The sequence below is a fragment of the Sycon ciliatum genome, chromosome 1, assembly GCF_964019385.1.
Source record: "Sycon ciliatum chromosome 1, ocSycCili1.1, whole genome shotgun sequence".
In the NCBI taxonomy this organism is placed as follows: Eukaryota; Metazoa; Porifera; class Calcarea; order Leucosolenida; family Sycettidae; genus Sycon; species Sycon ciliatum.
The window spans coordinates 89,236,634-89,253,015 of NC_088643.1; the positions used below are offsets into that span (position 1 = coordinate 89,236,634).

The window sequence follows — 16,382 nt, forward strand, 5'->3', positions numbered from 1 at the left end:
GGTTGCAGGGTACATGGATGTGTGTGATCGGGCGACGGCGCTGTGAACTGTTTGCTTTCAAAACTTGTTCCCAAGTTTACTACGAATAACTACTAGTCCAGAAGCACTAAGTAACTAGTTTATGGAACCCAGCGACCGGGTGGTTTCTCTCTCGAGACTTGGTCGATCGGGGAGGTCGCCTATTGCTTTTGATAGGAGTTAATTTTCGAACTTGTTTGGGACATCTGAAGCGTTCATGGGAATTTTGCGAGAATGACATCCGTTGATGCGGTTGATTGATCCTGCCCTATTCAAAATTTCGTAGACTGAGTACGACGTGCGGCCTTTGGCCAGTTTGGGTCCAAACGTGGAGAATGAGTTCGATGTACCTGGAGCGCTACTTGGAAGGAGTGGAGAGTCTTCCATTGGAAGTACAGCGAAATTTCACGCTTATGCGAGAGCTGGATCAGCGCGTCCAGGGCAATTTCAGCGATATCAACGGCCTGTCCAGCAAGTACATCAGTGACGTCAAGACGTTGTCATCATCAACTAGAAACAAACGGTTAACGGAGATACAGGACTTATATAGCAAAGCTAGGGAGCTGGCAGATGAAAAAGTACAATTGGCTGCTCAGACTTACGAACTTGTTGATAAGCACATCCGGCGACTGGATGGTGATTTGAACCGCTTTGAAACTGAACTAAGGAAAAAGGAAGCAGAGCAGGGAGACAGTGCGAGCACCCAAGCCGAGACCCCGTCAAGGAAATCCATTGAACCGCAGCGCAAGCGTGCCAAAAATTCTCAATCATCGGATACGGGCGCCTCCACTGGCGTGCCATCAGCTGCAGAGGTACTGGACATGCCAGTTGATCCCAACGAACCAACGTACTGTGTTTGCCATCAAGTGTCTTATGGCGAAATGATTGGTTGTGACAATCCTGACTGCCCCGTCGAATGGTTCCACTTTGCCTGTGTCGGCCTATCCAGCAAACCGAAAGGAAAATGGTACTGTACGAGATGTTCCCAGGATCGGAAAAAGAAATAACCGCGTATTTGAGGAACGCTCTCAGTCCATCTCTACTATCCCTGAATAACTTGACGAGTACTGGCCTTGAATCTGTACATAGCCGTTCCATACTCTATAGTGTATTTGTTTTTGTTGTGGAGCTTGTGGCAGTTAGCCATGCTATACAGAACCATGTGAGTAGTCAGTCCTACTGCAGTGTACATATGTGTATAATAGCTGTATGTATTTGTGTGTGATAGCCGCCTATCTTCACGCTATGACTCTGTACATACTAATCATTGACTTGCATGTTTTTCTTCGTACTCTCAGTCTCCCGAGCCGTTGTACATTTGAGAGTACCTGCTGTTGCTGTTGTTGCTTTTCTTATATAAATCCGTTCATTCCTTGTATTTTACTTGGCATGTGTGTGTGCGTGTGCAACCCATTGAAGACTACTCATTTACGAAGCTGGTGCATTCCATATTATTTTTAATTTGCTTTGCTGTCTGCATATTTGCATTCTACCTGTGCTTGCTTTTTCTTGAACATTATCAGCTGTTACTTGTCAATCTGTTTGTAGAAGAATATGTATGGAGATATTAAAAGAGGGGTGCAGGCAGCAGAGATGGAGCTAAGATGATCTTGTAAATAGAGGGAGTGAATCAGAGCACATTTCATCCAAGAAAAGAGTGTGCAATGCATGGCAGTCAGTGGTGTTTTCGACCGTCGAAAATTCTCACTTGCATGCCACTCTGCTCAAACCAGGGAGTCGAAATATACGCACTTTACAAATCCCTGGTTTACCCTGGCATCATACACCAGGGAGTCATAAAATATAAACTGTACTAACACAAATCCCTGCTGTACACGATAGCTTTAGCCTGAATCATGTACCGGTATGCCATGTCCGCCCGGCATTGCAGCACTTCGTCACACTACAGTAGTCTACTGTATGCGGGTACGTACCGTAATCTCGAGCATTTAATTAAAAGGACATGTTCTTATTATTTTTCGAATTATAAGAGCACTCTCGCTTATAAGAACATGCCCTTATAAGTGAATGAAAATCACAAAACCACACGAGGTTCATCATGGTTCCATTGTACTGGTATTCACCAATAATATGCGCACTTAAACATGTATATGTCTGTGTGTGTCGTGTGTGTGTGTGTGTATCCATCAGTAACAAAGCTTCCAAACTCTCTCTTGTGTATATGTCTATTCGATGTTTGTCTCTCGCATATAAGACCATGGTCTTACAATAGAACAGAAATGCACTTGTAAAAGGACCGAAAACAGCGACTATTCGATTATAAGACCATGGTCTTATATGCGCGAGATTATGGTACAAGTACTCATCTAATATCAAAACTCGAGAGGGCATGTACAACTCACTAACTAAACCCACGAGCCTAATCATCATTCACCCTTGTTGCACGTCTGTTGCATAGTGTCCATGGGTTGTTTTTGTTTTGTTTTTCCTAACAAGTTTTTACATGTTGAGAGCATTGTATTTCTATTTGTTTGGGGGGGACACAGCCGTGCCGTGTGGTCAATTGTGTTGAGGGTTGAATGAACTAAACTCTAGTCTAGATTGCACCGCCCGTGTGAGTTAGCCATTACACATGGCCCGACTCAGACGCTTGCTCTACAACATACATAACATGGCTACAACAACTTGGTAGAACTCAGTACAGTCATGTACGAGTATGTGTAGGTGCTTTTGATGTCTAGACACACACATGCTACAAGTTGAGTTCAACGTGTGAAGACATGTTCCTCAAAACGAAAATGCAAGCATAAGTTCCATGTTCATATTGATGTAAGTACATCATGCAAAAAACTAAAAATCAACATGTGATAAAATTCTAAGTTAAAGAATATGATAAAGTTCCAGTATTGGTGACATAGCTTGCTATATCAATCTGCTACAATACTTGAAAAGGCTTTGCGGTCTCTCTCTCTCTCCCACACACCATTCACCCAACAACATCACATAGCAGAATTACCAGAATTGAATGCTGTAAAGGTGTTACAACAACATCACCTCCAGTAAGTGTCTATGATGACACACCATGTCTACTTGTGGTGTATGCGGTGGTATTATCAGCAGTTATTGGTAAACCAGACGAGAGTGTCCCCCAGTGAAACAGGCATCTGTCACATGGCACTTGGTAGGAGAGACTCTAATCAGACGATAGGTGGCAACGATGGCATGTACGCCTGCACTTGGAAAGCAGCCTTCCACGGATATGTGTACATGTACACTCTACGAGCTCGTAAGCATGCTGCGGCAAGAACCACAGTTCTGTATGGTTTCGGGAATACCATACACACGTGAAATCCATAATTATGTTGCTTCACCGTTTTCCCTCACATCATGCAAGTTATCCGCAAAGCTAAGATGGGCTCGATTGGACTCCGGGATGCTCAATTGAAGTTACAGTCGTGGCACTGTATCTATCTTTCAAGTAGGCTGCATGTTGTCAGCTTCACAGCCCACTCACAAGGATTTACTTTCGCTTATAACACCAAACTGACAGGTTCTCTGGGCCTGAGCGGCGTCGAATCACTTCTTCACCTGATAGGCCAGTGTCGGAAAGGATCTGATGTACGTCACCTGCACAAACCAACACATAACAGTTAGAACATTACACCAACATACATGACCTACTTTCAATGTTCTTTTTTCTTTGGTAGATAACACCAGCCATCCGTGAGTGAAAATGAACAAAGAATACAGAACAAAGATAACGGCAAACTATGGTCAGTTCCGACGAAAGGATAGGGAGTGGAAGGGAACTCTTGTTTCGGTACGCTCTCCACAGTGAGGCTAAAGCTCATCCCCTCTCCATTGTTTTTCTTTCAAACAACATGAATCAAAACTGAACCTTCCTGTTAGAAAGGTGAGTGGACTACCACTCTTCCAAGCCTACACTAGGCTACAGCAGCAAGTCAACAACAGTATTTGATTTCTAGTGTAACACATACCAGGCTGGTTTTCTTCCAAAAGCAGCAAATAGAAGCGCCCCGAAGGAGACAGCAGACGGCTAACCAGGGGGAGAAGGCGATCCGTGACCTGGAAAACAGGAAACAAGAAAAGAACTCAGATGATGAGCAAAGGAAAAATTGTAACATGGAAAAAACGAGGGCACAAGTTATGCGGTGGAGTCCGCCAACTAAACCAGATTTCGAACAGTTACACATGCACAATCTAGCACAAAAGTGACCAGGAGTATTGAGACATTCCACGACATGAAAGTCAGCTTCAGCACTGCTCGGTAGCGCTAACCAACAGCCTTCCAAATTGGAAGGTTCATGGATATTAGCGCTAATTCCAAGGGGGGGGGGGGGGGGGGGGGGGAGGTAAGCTGACTTTCATGCCGTGGAATGTCTCAGTATTCCTCGTTAGGGGTGCGCAGATTATGCCCGTACGCAGCCGATATTATGCTTTTGGGCATTTCCCGCGGAAATTCGAAAGTATTCTCCAAAAACATCGAAAAAATTCTCAGGAATTCCCCAAAATCCATCGAACAAATCAGCACGAATTGTGCCTTGCGCATGTGCTTTAACTTAGTATGGAAAAGGGACGGTCAGGCACGTGAGGACTGATTTGCACTATTGCTGCATGCAGGATCTACATATCTACACAGCTACATCTGTACTCAGGCTACACGCGCGTGCGTGGGGGCTATAGCGCTAGGCTGTCACCGACTGTTTCCTGTTCTTGTTGACTTGTTACAAGTACATGATTGTGTACGTGCTTTTTGGTCTTTTTTCATTATTCAGGCTTGGTCTGGTCTTTCCGACATTATTTCTGAGTGTTGCTTCCGACTTATTGAATATGCCTGGCCATCTTGTTAGTTGTGCAAGAACAGCTATGGTATCATCTGAAGTTTCACTCTTGGAGGAGTGCGATCCTGCACCAAATTCAAGTGCCGCTCGCTCTGAAGAACAGACTCTTCCGGCTCTGCGGAGTTACTGCGATGTGCTGAAAACGCCAGCTGTGGCCGAGATCAATCGCCAGAGGAAGTTGAGAGCGCAGAAAACAAGTCTCACTGCAGGAAATACTAGAAGAAAGAACACTAGCGTAACGACAGCTGCTAGTCGTGGAATGAAGACGGTTTCTGTTCGAAGTCGTCTGAAACAATTCCACACCGAGCCGTTAATTGAAGATGCAGGAAAGCTGTTCTGCAAGGCATGTCGAGAGGTAGCGAATGTGAAAAAGACCATCATCAATGACCACATCTCATCCGACAAGCATAAGACCGCTGTGATTGACATGCGAAAGAGGAACGTGCAAGAGAGTACCGTCGCCAAGGAGCCGGCAAGGTTCCAAGAGAAGAATGTGATACAGGGAGTCACACTGCCAGAGGAGCAGTAAGTCTACCGCGGCCGCATCGTGAAAGGTTTCCTGGCTGCAGGGATTCCCATCTCCAAATCTCTGACCGTGTTCGGTTGGGGAAGGTAACGCTTTTCCTCTCTCTCTTCGGAGAGAGACAGTATTTATCAAACTGGCAGACCATCGCTGAGGAATGGACTGCAGCTAGCTCCAGCGCCTCCATGCTCCATTCCAGACTGGCTTCCACGGATGATTTGACGCGGGTGGACAACACTGATGCAATTTGACGCGGGTGGATGTGGACACTGATGCGGATTCGTCATGGAGAGCCTGGAATCGTTGCTGAAGGTTGGCTTTCCATCAGAGCCAGTGGAGCAGGCCAAGGAGTCTGGACCACCACCACCCAGCTCCCCCACCATCACTGAATTCCTCGCAGGTCAGCTTGCCATGTCCTCACTGTTTTGTTTTCTCTGTTTCTTCTTCGTTCGTGATTTGTCATCTGTGTACATGTATGCTGGTTCTTTTTCCAGTTTCTCTTTTGTTCACCTCCCATTCGCTTCTCATTCTACCTAAGTGTACCCTTCCCCTAGTCCTCTCCGCTCACGTCCTCCCTTCAACTCTGTCCATGCTCTTGTGTTTTCAATTTCATGTAGTCTGTCCGCCGTTCCATTTCTCCTTCGTTGAATTTTTTTGTTTGTTTTGTTTTGTTTATGGATGCAGCTAATGGGATTTTGGTCTTTGACCACTTGGTGGTGGGTCTGATCTACTCACCTCCCACCGTTTAGGCGCTGCATCTGCGCCTTGATCCTAGAGGGTGGTGGCGTTTCCACGGCGGATGCGGAAAACTCGGCTTCCAGCCGAGTCCCACGCGAACAGTGAAATTGTTTTTTTGTTTTTTTGTTATCGTTTAGCTTCCTTTTTGCTTGTACGAATACTGTTCTTGTTTCGTTTCCCCACAATTTATTTCTCTCTGTATGTTTTCGTCATGAGGCGTTGGCATAATCAGTTTGGCACATTCGAACCTGGGCAACCTCCATCCAATGGGGGCCCCAGCAATGCGGACGTGCTTATAATAATAATAATTATAAATCTCTGACCTTAGGCCTCTCCTGGAAGAAGGCAAGTACATACTAAATTACTAACCGATAGGAGAGGCATTTCTGATATCCTCCTGTTTGTTCATGACTGTGAACCACGAGAAATTCAGAGCACGATTGCTGCCCATGGCCCTATGTACTCTTTCGCCTACGACGGCACATCCCGCCTTGGCGAGGCATTGGTCACCATCATGCGACTTGTTACCAACGAGTTGAAGATTGTGCAAGTCCTCATCAGGTTCAAACTACAATTCCAGGGTAATATCGCGACCTGCAAAAAGCTTCCACGCATGTGAAAGTTCATACAGTACGGTATGGAATTTGCTTGTGACAGGTAAAAACTGGATTTGGTGCACAAAATCCGTTCCGCTTTCCGCGTTCGACAGTATTCCGCTTGTTGCGGTGAGTTTTCTATGGCAGCCCGCGCGCGCATGCATGGGCATGCGTCCGGTCCGGACAGGATTCCGCTTGATGCAGAGCCCGGTAAACCCAGATTGTACTGTACTCTGATAAGACTCGTATTCTTGTTCAGTACGGACATTGTCCGGAGCGCGGGTGTACTGATGCGTATTGAAGTGTTTTAGAATAAGCACCTCGGATACCAAGTATACTTTCCTGCTGCCCATGCGGGTACATCTTAGCAGAGTTCTACTGTACTTGTACTTGTAATCATTGTGTGCATTTGTTCATGCAAGGAGATGCAACTGCTTGTACGAACCCAAACATAAATCAATGAAGATCATACCTCTCTCCCATTCACACCACCAGCCCATGTTGCCGCAATTCCACCTTGAGAAATCTAAACAATAAGGCATGAAACAAAGAAACGGAGTAAGCAAAAAGGCAAAGCCAATGCCTCAAGCCTCTTGAACAGGAAACAGTAGCCCAGCAAAAATCTCACTCTAATGGTCCTGTTATGACCCAGTAAACAAAGCTTCAAGTTATTCACCGCCAATTGACAGGAGTCAGACTTGCTCATCATCCCCTGTACACTTCAGGAGTATGCTCCATTGCTTTCAGTTTGTGCATTTGAGCACTTTTAAGCTTTGTGTACGGACTGTACAACTTTCGATCCCCTGGGATCGAAACTTTTCAAAATTTCAATCGATCGTAACTCAGTCATTCCTGGGTTATATCCGAAAACTAAAATATGTAGGTCAAAGAGAAAACTCCCAGCTGTCCATTGAAACAATCGTTGAAGCGCTCTGATGTGTGGTTACAGAGTTACGAAGCTCGAAAGTCGAATCGGGGCAAATGTCGCTCAATAGCCGCTCGCGCAAATTTGAATGAGGGATTCCCCCATCATTCTGGGCATGCAGTGACGTAGAAACACGTTCAAAATGGTAAACGGACTCATGGCAGTTTGTGACATTTTTAGAAGTAACAGTTAGTCGTTACGAGCAAGGAGATCGAAATGGCTGATGCAAGACGACTTCTGTCGGAATATTGGCGTTGCAGCTAAGACGCTGGGCTGTAGCGCTGGCGTTTTGACCTTCGTGGTGGCAAGCATGGGCTCAATGTGTTCCTTTTGTGACGAGCTTTCCAGGAAGCCCAAGATTGAAAAAATCGTCAAAAGGAGACTAAAGTTATGACCCGGATAATTATAGAATTTTAGGTGAGTCGAGATCAAATTCAGTCTGTGTACAATTTTTCAGTACATAAAGGGTTAAAACACAAAGAGCTACCATTCAAACTTGCTTGGCAAACGGAAATCCAGTGGTACTGAAGTTCTCCACGGTGTGAATAGAGCACTCTGACTAGTAGTCAAGGTTCCTCTGCAATTAAATGCTCTGTGTACCACAATCCAGCAATGGACTCATTGTATTTGAGGCACTTGTCCGCTTGTGTTTCTGTCGATTCGTCTCCCAGTTTCTTAAAACGTAGTTGGGTAGTCTGTGCGTGGAATTTGTCAGTGTGACATCGTTTCAATCTGGTTAGCCAAGGCAACATCGATTTCCGAAATTCGGTGTGTGCGGAAAACGACGCATCAATGCAGACGGTGAAGTAGGTCAGATTGGTGGAGCCCAGTTTGTTTGAGAATAAGGTAAACTGAGCTGCAATCTTACTTTTATTTCCTCTTTCGTCACACTGCTCCAAACAGACCAACCCGGCTTGGTGTACACACACACATAAGCACATCAGTGCTGGCAGTTCAAGAAAGGGGTCATCAAATGGGAAAAAAATACAGGCCGTTTGTTTCTGTGTGCACACAACCTATTTCTATTCACGGGCAAAAGATCTGCATTGAGAGAGAACAACTTGTTGGACCCGTCAGTACCTCTTCAGATGGAGTCACAACATACGGCGGATTGAACAGCATGACATCCACACAACCAGAGCATCTAGGCAATAAGGCAGTGACCTAAAGGAAGAACAAGAACAGCAGCAGCAACAACAACAGTCTCTTATTGACCACTTGCCATCGTGAGTATAAGGAAATAACCAATGGACTATTGTGAGAACAAAGGATTGAAACAGCAGCAGCAAATTTCGGCAATGCAAGGGGGGGGGGGGTGGTGGGAGTATATCCATACCTTAGACCTTCATCATGTAACAACACAATCTAGTTCCACCATCTGTCTAAGGGCGTTCTACCACCAGGCCCCGTGTACTGCATTAACAGAGATAACGTTATCATTTCATCAGGTAGGTTTCCTTGACTGGTCAGTACTCACCCAGGAGCGAGCAGTGTATAACAAGCCAGCGGTGAGCAGTGTATACAGGTGGAATCCTGATAATTCAAACCCCAAAATGCCAGGAAAAAACTTAAAATTATCCAAAAGAAGTGGCATGATTCATGCCACGTCCAGGGCCGTTCAAATTGAGGGTGCCAAATGTGCACTCTGAGCCGGATTTCACCAAGCGCAACTGCAGTAGGCAACTTAGTCAGTCAAGAATAGAGACAGTGATACATAGTACAGTCTTGGAGTTATGGCGGTAATTGTGAATGACTACAGTATACACCATTATACACAGCTTACCAAGTCAGTCTGAACAGTGTCAATAAGAATGTTGTTATGTTGCCCTGTGCTGCGAGCAGCAACAGCGGCATGGCGGCTGATATCAGTTCCACTGTTCGACCAGAAATGTAGGCACAGGTACGCATGCAAGCACACACACACACACACACGCACGCGCACACACACACACAAACACACATGCACACACACACGGGACAACTTAGAAGGATAGACAGTACACATGAGTACTGTAGGAAGTAATGAACGGGTTCTGGGCAAGTTGTCTATCATGTCATTAACAAGATTTCAGCAAATCAAGCGCTATTTGTACGTGAATGACAACTCAAAGGAGGAGCTGTCAAAATGACTGTCCCTGCAAGATCCGTCCATTACTTGAGCACTTGCTGACCAACTGCAAGAGAGTATACCATCCTGACAGAGAAGTATCAATCGGCGAGATGGACATACCTTTAAAAGGTAGAAGCCAGTACAAATCACGGATAACACACAAGCGTGCTGGGGGAGGCTTCCTGGTTTGCGCTTTGTGTAACTCAAACACATGATATCTGTTCTCGTTTCATTTGTCATTCCACAAGATTCCTAGACCGGTTTCCTAGTGAGGAAAAGTGTACGATGCTGTCGTGGTGTTAGCTCTCCAACTCACAGGGCGGTTTCATCGTATCTTTGCTGATAATCTCTATTCATCCGTACAGTTAGTCGAGCGGCTCGCTAGCCGCAGCACCCTGTACACTGGTGCAGTACGTTCACCGTGTACCGAAGTTGATCAAGCAGGATGTCCTCCCCAGGTCCAGAGTGGAAGGCATGCAAGGAACAACGATGCAGCGTCTAAAGGAAGAGTGATTGTTCTAAGTCACTATGACAAGAAGCCTGTTGACTGGTGACCTCTAGCCACAAGGCTGTGGAAATGACCACAGTGTCAAAGAAACGCTCCCAACGACAAGCATATGTGTTGTACGTAGTTTAGCTGCACGCTGTTCACACGCTGATTGCATGCTGTCTGCACGCTTTTTGCCTGGTTACTGCTAAGATTACGTGTCCGTGCCTGGGTACGTGCCTGGGTCCGTTTGGGTTATAACTCGTGGCCCTGCGCCGTTTTCCTGGTCTTCGTTTTCTGTAGTCGTCGCAGCTCCTCGTGTTGGGTCCGTTTTATTCTCTCTCTCGTGGTTTTCTGCCCTTTTGTTACTCTTATCGTTTCCGTTGTCCTCCTGAGCCCTGCTCCTTTCCTTTGTCCCCTTATTCGTCGTTTGAGGCCAAGTAAACCGTATGAACCCGAACAATTCGTTGCTCTGTCTGACTGGTCGCGGGGGCTCAGACAACATTTGGCGCCCAAAACCTGTTCTCGTAATTTTGTAGGTAGCAATATGTTGAAGTTCGGAACCGCTGCCAGTTGTTTGCTCTCTGTGTTTTCTTTTCTGTTAAGTTTACGCGAATATGCTGATCCATCTCGGATTTACTTCGTAGCTACTGGCCGCGAATGTGGCAAATCGTCTGCTGTAACGTCACCTCCCGCACCCGCAACATCACCACCCGCACCCGCAACACCACCACCTGCACCGTCGGCAAACCAAGACTCTCTCGCGGTGGAGTTCCGGCGTGTACTTCGCCGCTCCCGCCGGGCTCGGCACCGCCGGCGAGTACCAGGGCGGAAATCAGTGGAAACCGTCGCTTCCCGTCCGGCTTCGGATGCGACTGACGTAGTTTATTTGGTGGATATTCATGTTGCTAATGATCTCGAGTGATTGCGCATTGTATTATTATTTAGGCCTCGGGGCGGTTGGGACGGTGAGGACATGGGTATTGGAGTTGTTCAGATAATTTAAGAGCCACGGGCCATACACAGGTTGAACTACTCGCTTAATGACGACATCAGTGTGGACGGTTTTTTTTGCAGGGTTTTAGTTTAAGGGGATACGCCACACTGGTGCCGTCGTTAAGTGTAAACCCACCTGGCCCATTAGTCACTTGCTCAACCGTTCCCTTTTTCACCCCTCCCCTTCTTAAAGATTTGTTGCTTTGTAAAGTCTCAGGAGAGACTTAGTTATCTTAGGGCGGAGTAATATTGTACGTAGTTTAGCTGCACGCTGTTCACACGCTGATTGCATGCTGTCTGCACGCTTTTTGCCTGGTTACTGCTAAGATTACGTGTCCGTGCCTGGGTACGTGCCTGGGTCCGTGCCTGGGTCCGTTTGGGTTATAACTCGTGGCCCTGCGCCGTTTTCCTGGTCTTCCGTTTTCTGTAGTCGTCGCAGCTCCTCGTGTTGTGTCCGTTTTATTCTCTCTCTCGTGGTTTTCTGCCCTTTTGTTACTCTTATCGTTTCCGTTGTCCTCCTGAGCCCTGCTCCTTTCCTTTGTCCCCTTATTCGTCGTTTGAGGCCAAGTAAACCGTATCAACCCGAACAATTCGTTGCTCTGTCTGACTGGTCGTGGGGGCTCAGACAACATATGGAACATGGCTTGCCGTAGACATAGATATCCAAAAACTGAATGTCATCACACACTACAATGTGCTCATGAATGGCGTGGACCGAGCCGACCAAGTTCGAAGCTATTACTCAGCCCGACTGCGAAGCCAGATGTGGTGGTTTGCCATCTTTCGGTGGTCCATCGACTCAACCCACAATGCATGTTTACCATAATACCCCATTTCTTGGGGCAGGGCGCACTGGCCCAGAACCCGCTCATTGCTTCCTACTCATTTGCTAATTCAAATTGCCGCTAGTTGCTCCGCACATCGACTGTGGACAATACATGATTCAACTGAAGAGATAAAATGGCAAAAAGGTTCTCACTGTGAACCAGTATCATTCTTGGAAAAGAAAAAAACCCACTGCATAGCGAATGCTTCTCACTTTACGGTACCCACACCAGAATCTAACGTTAATGTAAAGGGGAAGTTCACCCTAAACATGAAAACTTCACATCATTATTACGTCATTAGCTTGCCCAGAATAGGCCAGATCTGTGGCGGCAGAGCGATAGACTTTGTATGGGAGTAGATGGAGAATAACCAATTTCTTTCTTGTTTCTCTGCAACAACGAACTTCTTACCAGAAATTCTTCCAGTCGGGACACCGGTAGGGTGCCATACATGTACATGTATGTCCCATACCAAAGTTAGAAAAACATCCGACTTCTTTGGGACAATGGAGAGCCTAAATACTGCTATTTCCCCTTCTACTCACATACAAAGTCTATCTCTCTGATGTCACACATCTGGCCTACTCTAGGCAAGTTAATGATGCAATCATGATGTCACCAAATTTAGTGAAAACTTCAAGCTGCTAAAACTCGGGAACGGCTGCTATACACCATCTTTCTAAAGACAGTTCCTAGGCTTGCATATAATTATATACATGTACCATATGTCGTGAATGGCATCACAAGGACACGCTTTGAACCATCCATTATTTGTGTAGTCAGGTTGTGGCACTCCACAAGTTGCTGCACCAGCTCCAGGCTTTGTTTCCGGCTCTCTTTTTCTATGCATTTTACACATGTACTTGTAGTGTATATCTGATACCTTCCGTGTAGAGGGCTAACATGCATGTACACCGGAACTGCCCTGTGCGGTTCCTGGCGTACGCTTGTTTCCTGTTCTTTACTCCGCTGCCTGGAGCTGAGCCATAAGCGGCCGTGCGTTGTTTCTGTTGTACAGACTTTACCGTCTTTCACCCTGCCGCCGGCAGCTACGCAATAAGTGGCTCATCTCACGACTGCTTTGCTAGCTCTGTGTTGTACGATACTAGCATATTTCCCTTTTTCGCTACCCCGCACCTCAGTCCCAGTCTAGTCGGTGCTTATCTAGTAGTGTCAACACAGTTCTTTTCCAGAGTTATCACTATCATACTATCAAACTATCATCACTATCATACTATCATTACCAAGAGCAGGAGCACTTTGGCCCGCTCTCCCAATAAATACTTCGAAATAACGGCATTGTGTCCCGAGTGAATACTCTAATAATGATTACTTGTGGGAATAATTGGCGGTTCACCATACCACATAATTATGATAGCGACTGCACTCAGTGGTAAGAGCATCGCTGGCCATAAGCGAGGGTCCTTGGTTTGAGTCCTAGTGGTGAAAGTCATTTTTTTCTTCAGATTTTTCCAGTTTGCATCTTTCCCTCAAACCAATGAATACCGCATATGCACAGTGATTATTTGCACATAAAATTTCGAAAGTGGGAAAGTGGGTATTTGCTATCCAATTACTTAGATATTCAGTTCTGCACAGGAGCAAAATTGCAAAGATCATCCGAGCAGTATCCCGAAGAAAAATTAATAAAAATCATGACTACTGACTACTACAGTCAACTTCGCGAATAACGACACTCGGCGGGGCATCAGAAAAGTGTCCTTATTCGCGAAGTGTCCTTATAACCGAAGTCCCATTTGAATGTATGTGAACCCATATTTGGTATAGTATGACACGCATATCAAAATCAAGCTCTTTTCTTGCTCTATGTCAATGTGTACTTTATTTTCATATTGCAGTTGTTCCTATCCAGAATCGGCAATATGCTGGCCCTGGCCTGGAGATCTGCAACTATAATCAGCTTCTACTTTGCAACACTAACGGATTAGTCCCCTTTGTCGATTGATGGATCAATCGGTAGATTCGGCTCTGTTTTTCTTTCCTTTCTTTCTTGTTTTGAATTGTACGTTGAACTCATTGGATTTCTTTGTATTCTGTATCTCGTTATCGTTATATTTCCCTCTAGCCCTCTCGCTTAGGATGAGCTTTCTTTTTTATGGCAGCTTAAGCGAAGGCTATATACCTGCTTTATGCAGGTTGATGCCAACGCGAACAAGCAAAATAATAATAAATAATAATAATAATAAGTTGAAAGGAACTAAAAATTTAATATGCAAGGGAAATAAATTGAAAAATATGCCTTTTTGAGCCATCTACAGGGCCAGGGACATGTACATGTACATGTCTCAATATGGACAAGGAGACATGGACATGTACATGTACATGTCCATGATGGTTACTGTACAATCATGTACAACTACATGTACATGTATGATAGAATCCAACACTGGTAAACCAGCAACAAGTATTAAAGGTGGAGGACACTGTGTTCGAAAACAGTGACCAAAGTCCTTACTACAACCTTCCGCGGTTGGCAGAGCCCCAGTCCCTGCGGTACCCATAATTATGGTTCAAATGGTCCGCAGGGACTGGGGCTCTGCCAGGTGCCAACCGCGGAAGGTTGTAGTAAGGTCACTGTTTTCGAACACAGTGTCCTCCACCTTGTTTCATGCTGTCAATCTAACAATGTACATGCATGTACATGTAGGTGTGCTGGTAAATCCTACACTTTTGAAGCAAAATATAAAAGGAAGAAAAAGCCCCCCCCCCCCCCTTGGCTGCATTTTCTTTTCTTTATCCATCACTCTCTTCTGGTACTTCTGCATCTGGTTACTTACATGTACCCCGGTACTTGACTGACAGGTACTTGAAATAGCTGTCAAAAGCCCAGAAAGTCGTTATTCAAGCAGTGAATATGACCTCGGGGCACTAAAAGCATGTCGCTATTCGCGAATTGTCGTTATTCAGATAGTCGTTATATCCGAAGTTGAATGTATACAGTTAGATGGGACTTTGCTCTGGGCATGGAAATTCGGTCGTTATTCGCAAATTGTCGTTATATCCGCAGTCGTTATTAGCGAAGTTGACTGTACGTCGTGAGTTCCCTTCGGGAACGGACACGATAATAATTATTATTTACTTTTTTTTTTACTGACTACTGAACTACCCAACAACAGCCGATAACCTCCAAATCCCCAACCTACGGGTGGACTTTGAGACATAATTATGACCCTCACTTATGGGCTTACCATACAATAGCAAGCCGGGTGTGGACAAAGTACAGACAAAGGGCTGGCGGCATCAGGGTATTGAGGTCCAATACGCACACACACAAGCACACAAGATCCTCCAATCACATCTTTCCTCACATGTAATGCGCAGAAGAGCCAATGATGCCACCCAAGAATGTCAAAACAGCTCCTGAGCCAACTCCGACCTCCACGCACAATGAGGGCCTGCGTGCAAGAAGCAAAAAGATGTCGCAAAAATGTCGCTCGTTGCAAATGGATAGCATAGCATAAAACAGTCAGGAAAGGCAAGCTGTGCTGCAGGATGGTACTTACGAGCCACGGCTAGGTCTCATCTCTCTCCCTTATCCAAACTGCGCTCGCAAATTACGCCAATGTGATGGCAACTGCAAGAATACTGACTTTCCACTACATGCCAGTACTACAGATCGGTGACACAAGGGAATACCTGTTCTACTCAATGTCATTGCTTCAGGGCTCCATGGATTTTATTCGTTTGTCTCATGATCGCTTTCACAGGAACTATAGTTGCAGAAATTTATTGATTGATTGATTGAATGCCCAAGTGCACCATTATGTGCTGTTGTGTGTAGATTTAACAACTTTTAAAATCAAATTTTTACCAGTGGTTGTCGTACCTAAGGTTTCTGATTTGCTGGCAATGTGCTTCCAATGCATCCATTAGTAAATAGCTGTCCTCTGCTGGCTCGTAAATCCGTTCAAAGTCATGGCTTGTCAAATGACTAGTTGTTGGCGTGGGAAACTCCATATCTAGTGCATATAAGTAATACTGTCTACGTTCACGTACCCAGGCAGACTAACACTCGAATCGCCATTACTGAAATCAATCGTTTCTGAAATCTGGAGATTGAACCTTTCCGGAAGCAGCTGTCTTCTACACTGCGACCAAAGCCAGCCTAAATTAATACTTTGCAGAGAAAAGGATAAGAGCTTGACACCACAATCATAATACTGCCACATACATGTACTAGCACATGTAGCTAAATAAAACAATGTGTCAGATGAATGAAAGATATTGCAATATTGATGAATGAAAGAACAAAAATAATATTCGAACTCAATGTTCAAATTAAATTATTTTCAATTATTTTCAGTACACTTATGACGAT

The 16,382-nt window shown here is 45.3% G+C and overlaps 2 protein-coding genes across 4 annotated transcripts; one reads left to right on the forward strand and one right to left on the reverse strand.

Annotated features, from left to right (window-relative positions):
- LOC135806293 (inhibitor of growth protein 4-like) lies at positions 1-1,591 on the forward strand. Its single transcript, XM_065320459.1, has one exon. It carries the CDS (start codon positions 354-356, stop codon positions 1,023-1,025), a length of 672 nt encoding a protein of 223 aa, XP_065176531.1. The 5' UTR covers positions 1-353; the 3' UTR covers positions 1,026-1,591.
- A 1,152-nt stretch (positions 1,592-2,743) lies between these two features.
- LOC135806294 (methyltransferase N6AMT1-like) lies at positions 2,744-16,293 on the reverse strand. Of its 3 annotated transcripts, none has more exons than XM_065320460.1 (7): positions 16,061-16,293; positions 15,373-15,459; positions 9,407-9,497; positions 8,704-8,787; positions 7,171-7,224; positions 3,978-4,065; positions 2,744-3,606 (listed from the first exon to the last, which is right to left on the reverse strand). In XM_065320460.1, exons 1-7 carry the CDS (start codon positions 16,231-16,233, stop codon positions 3,500-3,502), a joined length of 684 nt encoding a protein of 227 aa, XP_065176532.1. In that variant the 5' UTR covers positions 16,234-16,293; the 3' UTR covers positions 2,744-3,499. The 3 variants fall into 3 exon arrangements, with proteins under 3 accessions (XP_065176532.1, XP_065176533.1, XP_065176534.1); XM_065320461.1 differs by having other exon boundaries at positions 15,891-16,165; XM_065320462.1 differs by lacking the exon at positions 16,061-16,293 and adding an exon at positions 15,568-15,883.
- Between the last annotated feature and the right edge of the window lie 89 nt (positions 16,294-16,382).

Excerpts from the sequence above, each read along its gene's own strand:
- LOC135806294 (XM_065320460.1), bottom strand. The coding sequence starts at position 16,233 with ATGTGGCAGTATTATGATTGTGGTGTCAAGCTCTTATCCTTTTCTCTG. Across the intron at positions 8,788-9,406 it reads ACACTGTTCAGACTGACTTG|GTCACTGCCTTATTGCCTAG; the intron begins GTAAGCTGTGTA and ends TTCTTCCTTTAG. Across the intron at positions 3,607-3,977 it reads TTTGGAAGAAAACCAGCCTG|GTGACGTACATCAGATCCTT; the intron begins GTATGTGTTACA and ends TGGTTTGTGCAG.
- LOC135806293 (XM_065320459.1), top strand. The coding sequence starts at position 354 with ATGAGTTCGATGTACCTGGAGCGCTACTTGGAAGGAGTGGAGAGTCTT.